This window comes from Scardinius erythrophthalmus (assembly GCF_964197995.2).
Source record: "Scardinius erythrophthalmus genome assembly, chromosome: 21".
NCBI lineage: Eukaryota > Metazoa > Chordata > Actinopteri > Cypriniformes > Leuciscidae > Scardinius > Scardinius erythrophthalmus.
In genome coordinates, this window is record NC_138241.1 from 33,379,561 (window position 1) to 33,397,997 (window position 18,437).

General features: G+C 36.9%; 1 protein-coding gene across 3 annotated transcripts in view; it reads right to left on the reverse strand.

The window, feature by feature from the left end:
* The window catches only part of fgfr2 (fibroblast growth factor receptor 2), a 48,117-nt gene that overhangs the window by 2,051 nt on the left and 27,629 nt on the right, over window positions 1-18,437 (reverse strand). For 2 of the 3 annotated variants that reach the window (XM_081351525.1, XM_081351524.1), the window contains exons 10-17: window positions 17,717-17,856; window positions 14,812-14,933; window positions 11,254-11,364; window positions 10,134-10,324; window positions 9,194-9,316; window positions 6,786-6,856; window positions 2,950-3,087; window positions 1,485-1,590 (exon numbers count right to left, since the gene is read on the reverse strand). In XM_081351525.1, coding sequence (XP_081207651.1) covers window positions 1,485-1,590; window positions 2,950-3,087; window positions 6,786-6,856; window positions 9,194-9,316; window positions 10,134-10,324; window positions 11,254-11,364; window positions 14,812-14,933; window positions 17,717-17,856 — 1,002 coding nt within the window. Of the gene's footprint in view, window positions 1-1,484; window positions 1,591-2,949; window positions 3,088-6,785; window positions 6,857-9,193; window positions 9,317-10,133; window positions 10,325-11,253; window positions 11,365-14,275; window positions 14,357-14,811; window positions 14,934-17,716; window positions 17,857-18,437 lie in introns of all 3 variants that reach the window. The other variant, XM_081351523.1, reaches the window with a different exon arrangement.

An 18,437-nucleotide genomic window follows, 5' to 3' on the forward strand; every position in this document is an offset into this window, starting at 1 on the left:
TAGTGTTATTTTTGTATCATTACTATTATAGATTTTGTTCATATTTTGAATTAGATTTTAGTTTTATATTTTTCATTTTTATTTTAGTCAAAGTGCAAATACTTTTTTATTTATCAGTTTTAAATATGTACACATAGTTTATATATATTTGTAAATATCGTTTTTGTGTACACCTACTTATGATATTGTTCAAAGGTCTGTAAGATTTTTTTATGTTTTGTCAAAGTCGCTCACAAGGCTGCATTTTAAAAATACAGTAAAAACTATAATATTGTGAAATATTATTACAATTTAAAACAACTGCTTTCTATTTGAATATATTAATAATTTATTCCTGTGATCAAAGCTGAATTTCCAGCATCATTACTCCAGTCTTCAGTGTCACACGATCCTTCAGAAATCATTCTAATATGATGATTTGATGCTCAATAAACATTTCTGATTATTATCAATGGTGAAAACAGTTCCAATTTTTGTGGTATCCGATACTTTTTATTTTTCAAAATAAAATTTTTTACTGACCTCAAACTTTTGAACACTAGTGTATATAATCTTATAATTGTTTAAAACTCAAATAATACTTTCCGCTGTGGTTCTCCAGCAATAACACTCAACTACTAGCCGCTTCCTTCAAAATACAGCACGCTCAAATGTGAGAATCCTCAATCCGAGTTTAACCAAGCTGGAAACCACTGTGGCAGATTCCACGTCTGAACAGTCTCCTTCAGAACGTCAAGTCTAACCAATGTCTGGTTATCGAAATTCAGTGTCACCTGAAGACATGTATATTTTCGAAATACATCATATAAACATCCAATGCACATAAATATACAGTATAAGCAGAATGTTTTTCCCTGGTTCATTCCTCAAACAAAATTGGAGCCATTTTCTCTTTGTGGCTGGTACTGAGCTATTTGACTAGAGGAAGAGGGGGGTTTTATGTTGCTGAAAATGAGTGTTGGATTGAACTCTCACTGCTCAACACAAGGCAGCTCACATTACTAAAGACCTTCACATCTGTGAGCAGTTTAAGACGGGGGGAAGAAAGCAGAGGCACTTTATTACATTTCTAAAGTTCAAAACGGCGAGCGAGAGCGGGGCTTTTGGCATCATCTCTCTTCCACGGCTCAATCCCCCCTTCGACAAGTTCTGACAGATTTCCATCCCTCAGCCCGCCACGCGGATATCGTGGATGACAGCTAGGGAACGGAAAGAATCGTCTAGCGTTCCGTCGTAGGGATCCATCTGACAATTGAGCAACGCTAGCCGCACTCGCAAACCCAAGCCTGGATGAAATCAAGCACGTGCAACTCTCGACCTGTACGCTGACCGTAAAAACGTTTCCTTCCCTTTGCGGATCTTGCGAAATGATGCGAGCTGGAGCCAGCGTTGGCAAGGGTTTGATGGATCCCAGAACCATAGAGAAAGCGTGAGTGGTTTCGGGTCTGTTTATGCATGCGTGTGTAAATGTGTGCACATCTCACCTCGTTGGTTGCCAAAGTGAGAATGCGGTCCAAGTCCTCAACCAACTGTTTGAATGTGGGCCTGTGGGAAGAGATCGCATGCCAGCAGTCCTTCATCATCATGTACCTGAGAAAGAGGAAAAGACAATGTGACATCATTTATTTATTTCGATGCTTTGTTTTGGAGATCAAGAGCGTTGCAACCATTTGAGCAATCAGACATGCTCAGGCGAGTATGCGTGCGCTAACTATCTGGTTTGATGAAAGGGCAACATCTCAAAGCTACTGCAACGTCTCATTTTGGCAGTAAACCAACGTGAAAGTTTGTTAGGTCATTGACATTATAGCTGGTAGATACTTTTTTGGGGTTAGGGTGAGAAGGAGCTCATTTGTCACTGTGAATGCTATGAGAGCCAGACCAATGACTACCACTGTGAAATTGCAATCTGTTAGTTGTTCTCAGAAGCTGCAAAGTATCTTGGAAGAGCCAATTCACACTAGCTGGGAAATTAGCATCAAGTCAACATGAAACAACAACACTAGCGTAACTACTGTAGCTCATTCACACTATAAATGCAAGGCAAACATTGGTAGGAAAAAAGTGGTTAGTGGGACACTAGCTTAACTACCGTTGTACATGGACACAATATAATACAACACGTTAGTGGGACGCCAGCTTAACTAAATTTGACAAAAATGTTATATTACGAAAATGATTAGTGGGATGCTAGCTTAACTAGCATAGACAAATTAAGAGCAAGCAAGAAAAAAATAAATGTTTAGTAGGACACTAACTTAACTAGTACATGGGCACACTACATGCAAAAAAAAAAAAAAAAAAAGAAGATTAGTGGGACATCAGTTTAAAGTAATAGTTCACTTAAAATGAAAACTCTGTCATCATTTACACTCCCTCAAGTTGTTTCAAACCTGTATGAGTTTCTTTAATCTGCTGAACACAAGGGAAATTATTTTAAAGAATGTCGGTAATCAGACAGTTGATGGACCCATAGTAGAAAAAAACAAAACAATGGATGTCAATGGGGTCCATCAACTGTTTGGTTACAGACAAACAAAAAATGGTAGAAATAGAGGTGGCACTTTATTTTAAAGTCCTGTTCCCCATGTACATACTATGTACTTATTATAGTTATTACATAATACTAGGTAATTCAGGTACTACCCCTGAACCTACCCCTAAACCTAACCTTAACCCATGTAGTTACCTTATATTTCCCAGTACTTTCTTAGGTAAGTTCACTGTTAGTGCACGTACTGTAAAATAAACTGCAACTGAAATAAAAAATGATTAGTGAGATGCTAAATGAACTCGCTCACTGACAAGGTAAATGCAAACCAGAAAAAAATGGTTAGGACACTAGTTTAGACATGCTAAATTATTCCACATACGAATAGACTTTAGCGATCAGGAAAGATTGCTATAACAAACCATGTAACATGAAACCTTTGAGAAAAGAACACTCACAACTCGTTGGTGCAGTTAGCAGGTTTGTCCATGCGATGACCCTCTTTTAGTAGCTTGAAAAGCTCCTCGACAGGTATTCCAGGATACGGAGAACCGCCGAGCGTGAAGATTTCCCACATTAAAACCCCAAACGACCAGCTGGAAGAGACAAAAACACACATTCATCAAATCACTTTCGCAGTGCCACACACAGCAAACACGTTCCTCTTGTGGTTCATATCACACTTTCAGTCAGTGTTCAGTCAGACTAAAGACAATGCGAGTGTATTGACATGCAATTGAAATGTTGAACAATCAGCATTTTGTTGAGTTATTCTCAACAACCCCTGTCAAAGGGAGCAAAACATTCCAGCCTCTTCCGTGGTACCATCACTTCACTATCCCGAAAATTTGGATGAGGATCGCTCTGTGAAATTAAGCCAAAACTCCAAATTTGATCCATTTACAGTAGTGATATTTGTTGGCGCTAACAACGCAGTAGCTGTTGGGGTCTAAATGCGGTCTTTTCTCGAGCGTCTCAGACTGTGGGACCACTCTTACACGACTCAAATGACTCTGGACTCAAAGCTGGCTTTTGTCCTCCATGGAACGCCACAATGACACATATTGTCCAGCCAAAACAAACATTAGCGAGACCCACAGGAAACAAACGTCCAGAGGGCAGAAGATTGTAGCGGGGAATGATTTTTCATCACATGCCAATTCCATGTTGCTTCATCTAAGACTGGGGGTGGGGGGTGGGGGGTTGGGGGTGGGGATAAAATACTCAAATGATGATAAGAGTTTCCACAGAGGGTTCCACACGTTTTGACTCATCATATGAGAGTCCCAAAATAGGCCGGAGGACATGCAGAGCCAGAAATCCTTATCTGCATAAGCTTTTATTTATCCTGCTGAGTTGACAAAAGCATTTCACAATCGCAAGATATAACGGTTTGAAATTATCAATGCATTACACAACGTACTTAAGACTAGAGACAGATCTCCACAGACACACACACACACACACACACACACACACACACACACACACACACACACACACACACACACACACACACACACACACACACACACACACACACACAGGCTATAGAAAAGAAATAGCTTAAGTGAGATCTCTGTAACTTCTCAATTGCTTCTTGTAATGAGATTTAAATGAGAGCAAATTGAGACTTTTTTTGCAGTCTGCTTCCTCTGAAAAAGTGTCTCAAAATGTTCTCAGATACCAAAGTTCAATAATAAATCAAAGATCTCAATATGAACTATTTTTTCATAAAATTCTAGTAAGATCACATGACCTAAGCTGCTCTCTACAGTACATACATTTAACAGCTCTGTATACTGTACTATATGTCAAATATTGACTCATTTATGTCTATTTTTGTTGCTCCTATGGAATTTTTCAAGAAACATCTTAGACTAAGTAGATATGTAAATGAAGCATGAACTCATAATTTAGTCTCCTGAGCTACAAAAGAGCAATCTCTGAGCAACACATTTTTTTTTTTTCTGGTTGTACTCCTTTCTGGTGACCCGTCGCAGTCACAATACACGAAGCAAAGCACAAAGACTCTCTGCTTTCGTTTACTCCTGCGGTCACTCGTCCACGTGTTTGTTTACATAATCAGTTACCCTGTTTGTCTTCTTCTCGTCTTTATCTAGCGCCGCATCTTCTCTGACATGTTTGCTAAATTCATCATCTCTATTCAGTCACCCCATGTAACCGCTGCTAACCTCCCCATGATCAATCACTCACACTGAGAGCACAAAAAGGGTCACCGCAATGCCCTCTTGAACCCTTACGCTTCAATGCAATAAGCCGCAATCAGCTTGCGTCTTCTATTCTCTAGCTAATAGACTTTGCTGGCTAATTAGCAATAATTGGGTGAATCTTACAAAAATTCACCTCAAAATTAACAGAAAGAAATAAGAAATTATATTTTGCATAAAGAAAACATGCTTAACTGTCTTGGAAATAATGCCTCAATGCATATAATCTTCATTTTTTAAAAGCAAAAATAAATAAACCTATGTAATTCAGCTGTATGCATATATATATATATATATATATATATATATATATATATATATATATATATATATATATATATATATATATATATCTATATATCTATCTATCTATCTATCTATCTATCTATCTATCTATATATATATATATATATATATATATATATATATATATATATATATAAGGGTGACACCTTGTTAATCTAATATAGCTGACCTTGCATAGGGCCGGATGAACCTTAACCATAAAAGCCATCAATTTAACATCCTAAGCAAATCCACACACATGCATCCATATTTTCATTTTTGCAAGCTCTGCAACTTACATCATCCCATTCCCTGGGGGTCTTGTTTGTCGAAACTTGCCAATTTTTATTATAATTTATGTATTAATTTAATATGATGTCATATATAGATTGTGTCTGCCTCTGAGCCAATCAGAGAGCTCGGGACCCTAGCTGAGATAAAAGATTCAAGAGTTTGCCATCAATAAGGGTCTCTTTGCTATTGATTCAATTTTACTGCACGGACCACACAAAGAGCGGACACACATGACAAAAGATAATGACCTGCAAGAGATTACAAAACAACACACACACACTTACAACATATTTCATTAGGGGTGGACAGTATGGCCAAAATCTAAAATGATAATGTCTGTGTTTGTACATTCCAATGCATTACTGGACAAATTAAAGATCGAATTTGAAACTTGATGGGCCTAAACCAAAAGATCAGATTATTAATAACAAAAGAATGTAGAAATGACTATAGCCCAAGCATGAAACCAAAACTTCAAAAACGCCCCGCAAAATCCAACACGCACTAAAGCGTAACTTCCGGTTCGTTTCATCTCTTTATGAGACAAAGAAAGGAATAAGCTTAAAATGAGATGAAACAAGCATGTACTGAAGGATAAATGCAAACTCAAATGACAAAAAACAGGATTATTTCACTCTATGGAATATAAAAAGAGGGGAAGAGACATTTAAGTGTTCAGAAAAAGAGAAAACAATGGGGTAAAGAAGCGCTGGAGAGAGGAGTGTGACGGGACGGAGTGAAGGGAAGATCGAGGGCATTTCCGTCCAGACTCTGGGAGGTGAGAGTCTGGCTCTTCTGAAGGGCTTTGAAGCTGCGCAGATTAGTAACACGGCACTGGTCGCAAGTCGAGCGTGAAATCTCTCGCTTTTCGGTGTAGCGCTGGCCGCGAACAGCCCTTCTTCTTTCTCTGCCTTACAAAAACACTTCCTTAACTTTCCATCACTGTTCAGAAGGGAATCAATTCTCGTACCCTCAACTCACCTGCCAGCAGTTCCTATTCATTCCCAAACTACTCGCTTTATACAAACACACAGCGACTCCAATCACAGTAGAAGAGTTTTCCTGCTCTCCAACTATACCGAAAACAGTACCTTTTTCAATTTGTGGAAAGACAAACATCTCTAACAGTATAATTTTCAAAAGCTATTTAGACTTCGATCCATTACAACTTCCGCATTTCCTTCAAAACCACTGTGCATAAATAATAACAAGCTATTAGCGTTCTATACGCAAATTTCCTGTTATAATTGGCTTAACTCTTCACATGTGGAACCAGTAACAGTTGCACTTTCATACATTCAAATGTTTGTGGTTGTGATAGAGTTTTTTTTTTTGCAAAAGCTTAGGTTCAGGAAATAATATACATGGACTAGGGACTGAGTATGGGTTATAAACCTAAGCAAAACCTCAATAATAATCATGTTTTCTATGATATGTCCACTTAAAAATGAAAGAAAAATGAAGCACACAAATGGTTGACTTACACATCGCTCTGGTGCGTGTACACTCGGTCGAACAGCGCCTCTGGAGCCATCCATTTCACTGGCAGACGACCCTACAGACATCAATAGGAGAAAAGGTCAAAGACGGTTGACACACAACAACATCCACACACTGCGAAACTCACATCTTTATCTGTACGAGACCCTCGTTAGCCTGAAATTTCATTAAGCCTCAAGCAGACAATAATGATTGGAAATTAAATCCTGGTGGGACATATAGCCGAACTCTAATTTCCCGAAGGAGCCATTGTGGGGGTTTATAAATTGAGGCTAGTGGAGAAGATAGAAGAGTCAATGGCATTTACAGTGCTAGATCCAATAGGAAGGGCTCCGAGTTCACAATCTCCTGGCTCACAGTGTTTTATTTAGACAGGGCTGAACTAGTGTAATTGAATCTAACCCCAGCCATTAATCAGTCATCAGTATCGCTCAATCTGGGCTTTGCTCATTGTTTTAATAACGCCAAACTATGTTTAAAATATGCATGGCCAGATCTTGGTGACCTTGATAAGAACTAAGAAATAAATCAGGACTAAAGCAGAACTGGTGAGTAAAGTTTGGAAAGGTTGCTGCTTACATTTACTTCCATGTTGTAAAATCCAAGTCCTACCAGTTAAAGGTTGGCAGGCTAGTTTTTTTGGACATGGTAGCTGGTTTTCTACTGGTCCAACCAGCTCTAACCAGCATGGCCTAGAAGGTCCATCAGGATTCATTGATCAGTTGAATTTCCAGCTAATGAACCTGATTTTTAAACCAGATCCACAAGCTGGAAACCCAATTGATCAACCATCTATACCATCTAACAACTGTAAATGACCAACCAGAATCATGCACAAAAAGACTAGTAATGTTCAATAGGGTCAATTTTGATTTCAATCCAATTGATCAACCAGCTTCAACTCTAATTAAACACCTGAACCAACTAATCAAGGTCTTCAGTATTACTAGAAACTTCCAGGCAGGTGTTTTGGATCTAGTTGGAGACAGTGGCCCTTGAGGAGAGGAGTTTGACACATGTGAACAAGAATCATGCACAATAAGGAATGTTTATTTATTAAGTAAATAGGGTCAATTTTAATTTCATGTTGATCTTATGTGAACATTGACCCAAATTTGACAATGATTATAATGCTATCAAGATTCACACACTTTTCGCTGCCATGTCTGATGACCTAAACTCTTAGATGAGTGATTTACAGCCTAAACAAGCATCTATGATGGGCTAGAGACTGGTATAATGGTGGGAATGAGAGTCAAAGCTATGCTAATGTGTTTAGGTTTGTCACTAACATTTCTTTCTCATGAGCTTGAACAACAAGCTTTGGAATAAGAGAAGAGGGCAGGGCCAAATAAGCAAAGAGCTGAAATCACTTTACACGCCGACTGCCTGGGAATCTGCAAATCATGCCAAGACTGGTGAGAGGAGGAGGGGATGTGGCAGATAAACAGAGGGGAAAATAGGAGAAATGGAAGAGAGAAAAGGTGAGAGAACAAAGAAAGAGATGGCGGGAGGCTGAAAGGAGTCGAGCCTGAATATAACTGTATAAAGGATGATTCAAGAGCCAATGAGATCGAAATTGGAGTTGTGTAGTTTTTCGTCCATGTATATTGGATTTAAGGCCATTTATATGGTTGCGTACACTTAAACATTGACAACATTAACATTTAGTAGATGCGTTTAAAATTTACAGTATTTCTTCTCAGGAAAAATGGACCAAAAGCATTGAGAACTCATCTTTACTCAGAAGTTTATCCCAACTTTTGCCAAAATAAATTGCTTAAGAATAAAAATGTCCTTCTGCTATGTCTGACTGGCAAGTAGCAAATTATAGTTCATGTGATTTAAAGGCTATTGACCATTACATAAAATAAAATAAAACCTATACACTACTTTTCAAAAGAGTACAATTGATCGAAAGTGACAGCAAAGACATTTATAATGTTGTTCTTTCTGAAAAATCCTGAAAAAAATGCATCACTAAAATATTAAACAGCACAACTGTTTTCAACATTGATAATAATAAGAAATGGTTCTTGAGTGATTTCTGAAGATTTCTGATTAATAATGAATAAATTACTTTTTAAAATGTATTCAAATAGCAAACAGTTATTTTAAATGGTAATATTACTTCACAATATTACTGTTTTTACTGTATTTATGATCAAATATATGCAGCCTTTATGATCATAAAATACTTTTTTTTTTTTATACTTTTGAATGGTAGTGTGTGTCTTGCCTCAATCTTTTTCATTATCAACACAACAGATAGTAATGGAGTGCCATTACATGCATCTTTAAATACAGACAAAAGAACGCATACCGAGATGAAAAGCAACAGGAAATGTGTTTAAAGGTTAAGAGGAGTGTCTCCTGACGAAATGAAACTCACATTTGTGGTCTTTTTATAGTAATCTATATTGTGGACGTCTCTGGCCAGGCCAAAGTCTGCAATCTTCATAAAGTTGCTTTCTGTGACCAACACATTTCTGGCAGCCAGATCCCTGTGTATACACTGCAATAGAGATGGAGAAAGACAGAAAGAACTTAAATCATCACACCTTCATCTTGGAAACACACCCTTAAAAACACACACACACGCAGACACAAACAACACACCACAGGAACGTTTAAGTACTTTAGGGATAAACCGCAGGGCAAATCTGTGCGAGAGCGCGATAAGGCCCAGCGTGCATTCCAGACGGGAAGGCGAGCGTGATGACAGTTTAGTTAGCATGCTAGCAGTGAAAGCGTTGTGACCGGCTTACAGAGTCGTGCACTTCTGCTGTGATTCATTCATTGACCGTATGAAAAATATTTGGACGATGCATGAATCTGATTGGACGGCTGAACACTGCATTAAAAAGGATTCTTTATATATTCATCTGTTGGATTTCAAGTCTATAAATAGTTTTTAAAAAAAGCCACTAGCATGAATCTGATCCATTTCTGTTTATTGTGGCCAAGAGCCAGACACTTTTTTAAAAGTGACATTTAGGGACAGCAGGTAGATGTGTGAAATCAGATACTCTAAAAACAAAACAAAATATACAGGTGTGCTCAGGCAAAACTTTGAAATCCTTCGAAGATTTGATGGCGTGAACCTCGCAAACTATCCAATAACCAGTTCCTCCTTGGCAGTACTTATTGTAGCAGCCTGAGAATATGTAGATGCAACATTTGTCCCAGCTGACTAGTAAAAAGCTTGCAATTTTCAGAAAGTGCTCGTCAGATTTCATGCAATGTACATTAGAAAGATCACAGGGATCCAAAGCCAGACCAGCACCACTTAAAGTCTATGATATTTGTATATGATGTGCATGTGCTTATACCTTCTGTGACGCTAAATACTCCATGCCACGGGCTACTTGATAAGTGCAGGAGATCAGATCTTTGAAGGTGAGAGGCTCATCTGATACTCGGGCTATATCATACGAGTACTCCATTCCTGGGGGCCGCCGGGCCCTCAAATACTCCCGAAGGTTACCCTTAGATGCATACTCTACTATGACATATAATGGACCTGAGAGCGAGAGAGAGAGAGCAAGAGAGAGAGAGAGAGAGGTGTTGTCAGAGATCCCACTGTCATTCACTCAGGTGAGAACCCTGTAAAGCCTGACAGATGAAATCATAAGCAGAAAAATCGTATTTTTGACGGGTTTATTGAACCTTTTGAAGAAATATAAAAAAAGTAATAAAAAGTTTGCATATGTGTTTTTTTTTTGTAGAGTATCATATTTGATACATCAGGCTTTTATTGCTCATATAGTATGATAAAGTGAGAATATGAAGCTCACACTCAAGGAGGAAAAACACCTCAATTTTATTCAGCAATTCATGCAATTTGGTGCAGCTGCTGATATTTATATGGCAAAAAAGTTATGATAATGTGAGATCTACTTACATAAAATGCATATAAATATCATTTGTCACTCTATATCTCCCAATAATTCTTCAGCAGATATTTAAAGGCTTAGTTTTATGATCAAAGCTCTGTAGTTTTTATTGTGGTGGCAAAACATATAATGCAATGCAATGATGATTAAGAGATGAACGAATAAACGTTCCTCAAAACCCTGATGGATCATATTTAAGACTCATTATATTTCTAAAAAATTATGTATGAATAATCAAGTAAACATGTTACTTCAGTCCATTTAGGTGTTCATCTTGAAATAGTACTAACAATATAAAAGTTATTCTAATGTTTACTTTATAAAAATACATTTCACAGCAAAAACACATGTGAACTGAGATCTGAATGATATTAAAAGACCTTTTACTTGCTAAAAAAAAGAAGTATGAACTATTCTTCAGAAGACAGAAGGCGTGTAGAAGATTATGTACATCAGGCTTTTCAGCAAAGTTTTGATCATGTTGATAATTTAGAGACCTTAGAAATGAAATTATCAAATATGATACAGTAAGCTAGGGTTAAAACGAATCCCTCACCGTCCTGTGTACACGCTCCCAACAGATTGATGATGTTCTTGTGCCGGCCAATCATCTTCATCATCTCCATCTCTGACACCAGGTCAGAAAGATCTTTCTCTGTTGCATCATCTAGAAAGGTAAAAAAATAAATAAAGAAAATTTACATTTAAAATACATCTTGTGTCCACCTAACAAATATAATAATCCACTTAATAAATCCTGTTAGTTTTTCCCTGTTTTCTGCGCACTAAAGCCCACAAGTGAGACTGTACGGCTGTGTTCTAATTTTAACACTAGCATACTACATATTTGACAGTATATACTGTATTCTGTAAACTATACCTAAAAAATAGTATGCGAAACAGAATGATAAATGTTTAAAAAATGTAATGGTGTCTTAAACTGGGAAATAAAAAATGTTTATTTTGTATTTTTAATCAGTTTTTATTAATTTTTGGCATTTAAATTCATAATAATGAAAATGAAAGAAAAAAAGTCACTGGAAATGAAAGGTCGATGCAATTGCTCAGTGTTTTGAATGTATACTGTAGTATGAGTAGTATGCAGGTATGTCACACATGCCAACACTCCCTGTGTGAGTAGTTTGGCTGGACTGTCTGTCTGTGTCCCGGTGTAACTGTCTGTCTGTGTGGTTTAGTGTTACACTGAAGAGCCGCCACACAGCTCTCCTTTCATTGCCTCACAATTAAAAAGCGTTTCTTCCATTTAGAGTAATTACCTTAGAGACAGTGGCCTTTTCATTATCTGCCTGCTGATCACTGGAGCGAACCTGACACAATCCACTGACCGCCATTCCTGTCTTATCTTACTCCAGTTTCTTCTCTAAGAATGCTGGACACTCTTCCTTCCAGACTAGAATCATGAACGTTTCAAAGCCTTCTCTAAAAATGGTGTTTTCATGAACTGAGATTCTGTTCAATATTTTACAGTGGGCCAAAAAATATTTGCATGCTTAACAGGTATTATATATATATATTTATACTCAGTTTTCATTTTAGTTTAAGTTTTAGTAGTTTTGTTATGCACTTTTGATAAAACTTTAGTTTAGGGTCCAATTCTCACTATTAACTAGTTGCTTATTAGCATGCATAAGGATATTGTCTGTTTATTAGTACTTATAAAGCACATATTAATGCCTTATTCTGCATGACCATATTCTACATCTCTTAATCTGAACCAATACCTAAACTTAACTACCTTACTAACTATTAAAAAGCAGTAATTAGGAGTTTATTTAGGCATAAGTCATAGTTAATAGTGAGAATTGGACCATAAACTAAAGTTATTAGTTTTTGTAATTATTTCTATGTAGCATTAATTTATTTTTAAGTTTTAGTTTAATTCCATTCATTTTTTAGTACTTTAACGTAAACTTACTTTATCTGTTAGTTTCCATTAATTTCTTAAGTTTAAGTTTTTCATCTAGTAATTATATTTTACTTTATCTTTATTTCATTCAACAAAAACTATTTGTCATAGATTGCTCCGTCTTTCTTCTGTGGAAAGTGGAAGATATTTTAAAGTATGCATCAACTCTTTTTGCTCATACAATGAAAGTCAATGGAGTCCAAAACAACACCCGGACCCCACTCACATTCACCGTACGGCCAAAACAAAAAAACACATAGACATTCTTAAAAATATCTTCTTTTGTGTTCCACAGAAGATGTCATAAGGATTTGTTAAAACATCAGTGAATAATGGCAGAACGTACATTTTTGAGTGAACTATCCCTAAGTTACTAAAAGTTTTCCGGGGCCATAATTAAGCCAGGTGTAAGCGGTGAACAGGCTCTTGTTTCAAGTGTTTTCTGCACTGCAGCCCTGCCCCCTCAGCTCTTTCTCCATCCTTTAAAACTTCTTTTGAGACGCTTGCTCCCTCCCCCACTCTCTTTTCTTTCTTTCTTTGTGCAGGTGAAGAGCGAGAGCTGTGCAGCTGGAGAGCGCCGGGTCAGCTATGCGGCCTCTTGACCCGAGCTCTACCAACATCACTCAGCACCAACAAATAACCCCGCGCAGGCCTCTACAGTAAAGACCTCGTCTCACACTTTCTCCCCGTCTCAACATATGCACATTCTCAGATCATAACAATACATAGTCTGGTTCATTTGTTCGTTTTTAAAGTGTGCACCCAATCAAAACACTATTAGCTTATGTCAAGTCGTTTTTATATCGATCTGGATTTTTGATATTTGGCCAATTTGTGATAAATGTGTCTAGAAATGTCTGCTCCAAAATCACTCCAAATAAACATCAATATACAATCACATTTATTATGTCTAAAATATTACAAAAAAGTTATTGTTAAGGTACAATTAAATGTTAATTAAATTGACAAAATAATTAGCATATTATGTGTGAAGATTTTATGTATATATAATTTATTTTACTCATTTATACTATTTATAATATTCAAATGATATAATATATACATATACCTATATAATAGAATATATACATATATAATGGATACATATACAATTTATTTATACATATAATTTACACACTTATTTACACATTTATAAATATAAATATATATATACATATATACAGCATATATATATACATACATATATACATACGTATATATTATTTAATTGCATATATAATTATATATATATATATTTTTTTTTTTTTTTTTATTTATTTATTTTTTTTATTCATTAAATTAATCAGATACTGATATCTTGAGCTCAAAATGTCAGATGGTCAGTATATGTATTTATATATGGATACCTGATATTCTGAATCATAAATGCTGGTAAACAAGTGTTATGATGAACCTTCAGGGAGTGTCTTTGCGTGTTGCTGGGATCATAACACACTGCTGTTTTTGTTGAAAAATGTCCTGGTTTATTACTGATATTTTAGCCTCATATGGTCCATATGACAATATTATTCTGTCTGTGTTGTGCTGTGCCTGTCAGTCTTGTGTTTTTGTAAGACTTTTAAGCTGTTTTAGTAAATGCCTTGTCTGGACAGGCACACATTATTAGAGCTTTCTTGACATGTTTGCTTACCTTCATCTTCGAACACTTTGCTTTTCTTTGAACACCCCACTCTGTCTTCTGCATTAAACAGTCTAAAAGAGCCGAGTTGTTCTGCAGAAGATCACATGTGCATTTTATCTGTCTGCTGAGCTGGTGTGATTTGTAACCTGTATCTGCTGGGCTTTGATCTTTCACTTATGTACCATCCATATCTGAACTAGTAGTTTTGTGATTCACAACATCAGAGAGGTAGCTCCCTTGTAAAAAGCCATTCGAACATTTGAAAGGTGGCGCCCACATCAATTTATGAGCTGATGAGGTTAAATGTCAAGTAATTCCCACCATCCCACATTTGATGAAACCATTAGAGGAGAAAAGTTCTCAAATAAATTAAAATAAATGCTAAAATGGTCCAGTTGCACACAAACTCAAATTCTGCAAAGGCCTAGATGAATAACAAGATTCAGATACTGTTCACATGCAAGCAAACTAAGGGTAAATGTTGACTGAGGATGCTCAACAGGGTGCAGTTTTACTCATGTAGAAACTAATCAATAAACACTTACTTTTCAGCATCTTGACAGCCACCGTCACGGCCTCTTTAGGTTTGTCCTTGTCGATACCGAGAGCTTCAGCCATCACAACCTGCCCAAAGCAGCCCTCGCCAAGCGGTTTCCCCAGAGTCAACCTGCACAAACAAACCGAAGACCACAAACATTACAGAGAAACTCAGAAGTTATTTATGCTCATTTACAGACTCACTTCAACCCATCCAGACAGACGTTTTCAGTCACCATGCAGATGTGCTTATAAATGCTGTCTAAGTAGGTAGTTCACTAGGTTTGGAGACATCTCCAAAGTCTGTCTCTATTCATCAAATGCAAGCATTCGCAACATTCAACCGTATATCAGAGTTGCGTGTCCATGTGTTGGCGCGCTGTTGTGTTTACTTAACTCGTAGGTGTTAAGTGGATGCCCTTTGCCTTCCATTGCAAAGCTTACATTAGACATTAGCGAGTGTGACAGCTGAATGTCTGGCTGGGAGAGCTAGAGTTACGCTCCTCTGGGGTGAGTAACAATATGCCTTTGGGGATTTAGAGACTTTCTTAGAGTGTGTAAGAGAGGGATGGATACCAGGGTTAACACTTGACTAGCGTGCTCTGGTCAAGTGCAAAAAAGATTAGAGCATGTATTATATAAGAGAGTGTTGTAACTTATCCATCAATTAGGAGACTCCCACCTTTTTTTAAAGGGGTAAAGTGTATAATTACACTTGTTCAACCAAACAGGTAGTCCTAAAACTAATGCCAATGATAAAGTCGTTGTCAGGTGATAAAAACCACTGCAATTCTGTTTGGTGCCGACTCGCTACAGAAATTACACAAGACTCTGTGAAGTTCTGTCAAGTCAAACATCTACGCACATTCACCTAGCCATCAAAATTTTGACTTAGCATTGAAAATTCACAAATAGAATTAACATAATTTCCATGTAAATAACATGGTTTTTTTTTGCAATCAGTCCATATTATTCTATTTATGGTTTTACAGCATTAAAAGGCTCATTACAGCATTATTTATTTTAAAGCTGTCATGGATCACATCTGAGGACTGTATGTTTGTTCAGAGCATTTGACTGCAGATTATTTTGTAAACTAGACACAGTTCACAAAGAAACTTTTGTTTGAAAGATGAATTAGCCAACTGTACTTGATCTGCAACACAAACCCTAAATTTCATAATGCTTTGTCTGTAAATGACTTACTCACGTGGCCATTGATACAGTTTTCTATGCAATGACGTAAGCCAGTCATAACAGTGGCCGTTTACTGACGAGCTTTAAAGGCCTTAAAGAGCCCTTAAAAACTGATCATTTCAGACACAGAAGGTTGAAAAGATTTGTTTTTCCACATATATATTTGTTTTTTGTGTGTGTGAGCAAAAGCCTTTATTAACATTATAAGGGAACATATTAAAATAATAAAAATAATCATGTCATGACCATAGTTATTTTTTGCAAGGACATAGATTTTAAATTATATTTAGGTTTTATCTGATTTATCCAACTTTTGAGGCCTTTTTTTCAGCAAATTTGTTCCCTAATTAGATCTAGTTTAAAAATAAACACACCCTGATGCATAAAAACACAATCCCACACGTTTCATCTTCATCCCTCACGGTCACTGTGACATTCGACCTCTTGCCCTGCCATTGGCCCTCGGTCAACCTCTGATTGGCAGGTGCTGGGTCTGTCCCTGGCCCCCTCCACCGCTGGGCTATGTAAACATTCACACCCGCACCAGGGCCCGGGGCCGATCTGTGGCTATGATAACACAATCCCCCTCTGTGCCGTACGGTCAATGGCGGTCTCTGTCTACTCCAGCCCACCACAGATAATCAATGTTATGTTTATCCTCCATGTCGACCGCTGACGCTAACATTCCTCAGTTTTCTGCATGCCATGCGCCCCGGGGCACGTCATGCGGGGATGAGGAAAAAAACTGAATGAGTTAACTAACTCAATAGCTTAAACTTTGTGCTAAGAGGAATGCAAGTCCAGCTAATATCAAATAAATTAAAAAATGGTTTCTAATAAATCTTTTCTTTCATAGATCTTGCGTTCCTCACAAAAATACAGTACATGTCTTAGCTTGTCTGCCCAAGAGCAACAATTCCTTTAGTGGGTGGGAAGAAAAAAGTCCATAAAATGGTGCCTCCCTTCACCTATAGAATACCAATATTGGTCATTAGCTGTGTACATGAAAGGACTCTTATCTTCTGTATGATGGACATAATAATGTTGCAGAAGAAATGAGTGACTCAACCTGTATTTGTTGAGTTTCCACCATTAATTTAATAAATAAAAGACTTGGTTATAGTTTGAGGTTGAATAATAGCATGTTAAACTCTTCCTGTCTCTCAAACTGCTTACAAATCATCCTTGAGACAATCAAAGTACAAATAGACTCTTTTTAACCACCATGTTTGTGACAGATTGCTTAAACAGGCTTTCTTAGTCATTGGCAACATGATAGTGGACCCATTGTAAATCTCCAAGTGATGCCGGAAGCATTTCGTAAATATTAAGCATGGCAATTAAACATTAATCTGTAAGTCTGAGTTTTTATGGTTCTGTATGTCTAGTCGTACGGTCAGTGTGTGCTATCAGGTTCATAACAGAACATATCAACATCCAAACCAAAAGCTGCTCAAATCTTCCAGAAGAATTTGACAAAAATCCATTTAATTTCTGCAAGAATAATGGTCTACTAATGGAATAAGGGTAACGCACGGAGGCCTGTGTTGTGTTATGAATGATTGATTGTACATTGTGCCTGCAAAAGTCACAGGTTAATAATTAGACATAATGGGATTGTGAGTGTATGAGAAGATTAGTTTCACATCACAATGATTTAGAAGTGAAAAAGATGCAAGATTATACTTTGAATTTAATAAAGGTGTAAATGCTCACTTGTCTCTTGAGAACTCCCAGCGCGGGTCCTCAGGGAGGTCATACTCTGGGATGGGGTCGTCGTGGGCGGAGCTACGGCGAGTGGTGATTCTGACCAATGGCGTGCTAGAGCTCATGGAGGAGCTGGAGTCAGAAGACACCTGTAAGGGGAAAGACGGATGGCTGATCACCTGAGTCTTGGAGACAGAACTATACACTATTAACAGCTACATGTGTGTGTTTGTGTGTGTGCGCACATTTAGCCGCTTAACATCATCATTATAGTATGTAAAATCCTCATTATAGTAAGCTGTGGCTATGACGATGCAAATCAAAGCACAAAATATAAGGTATCAGGCTCTATTCAAATAACTTTACCTAAAAGCCATGCAGTTCGTACGGTTAGGTTTCTCAACATGTCATACATTTGTAACAAATATGTGAGAAATTTCATTTTTCAAATAATGTTTCCAACTTACCACCATATAGAATACCTTCAACTTCTCAACAAAAGAATTTGACATGTTATTCAGTAACATTTAAGTTATCATACAAAGTTACCACTGTACTAAACTTAAATTAACTACAACTTTTAATCTAGAATACTATAATATATATTTTTAATTATCTAAGTCTTAATTATTTTTATACAATATATGATATATATCATGTATAAGTTAACATGGTAAATTATATATATATATATATATATATATATATACACTCTTAGAAGAAAATGTTC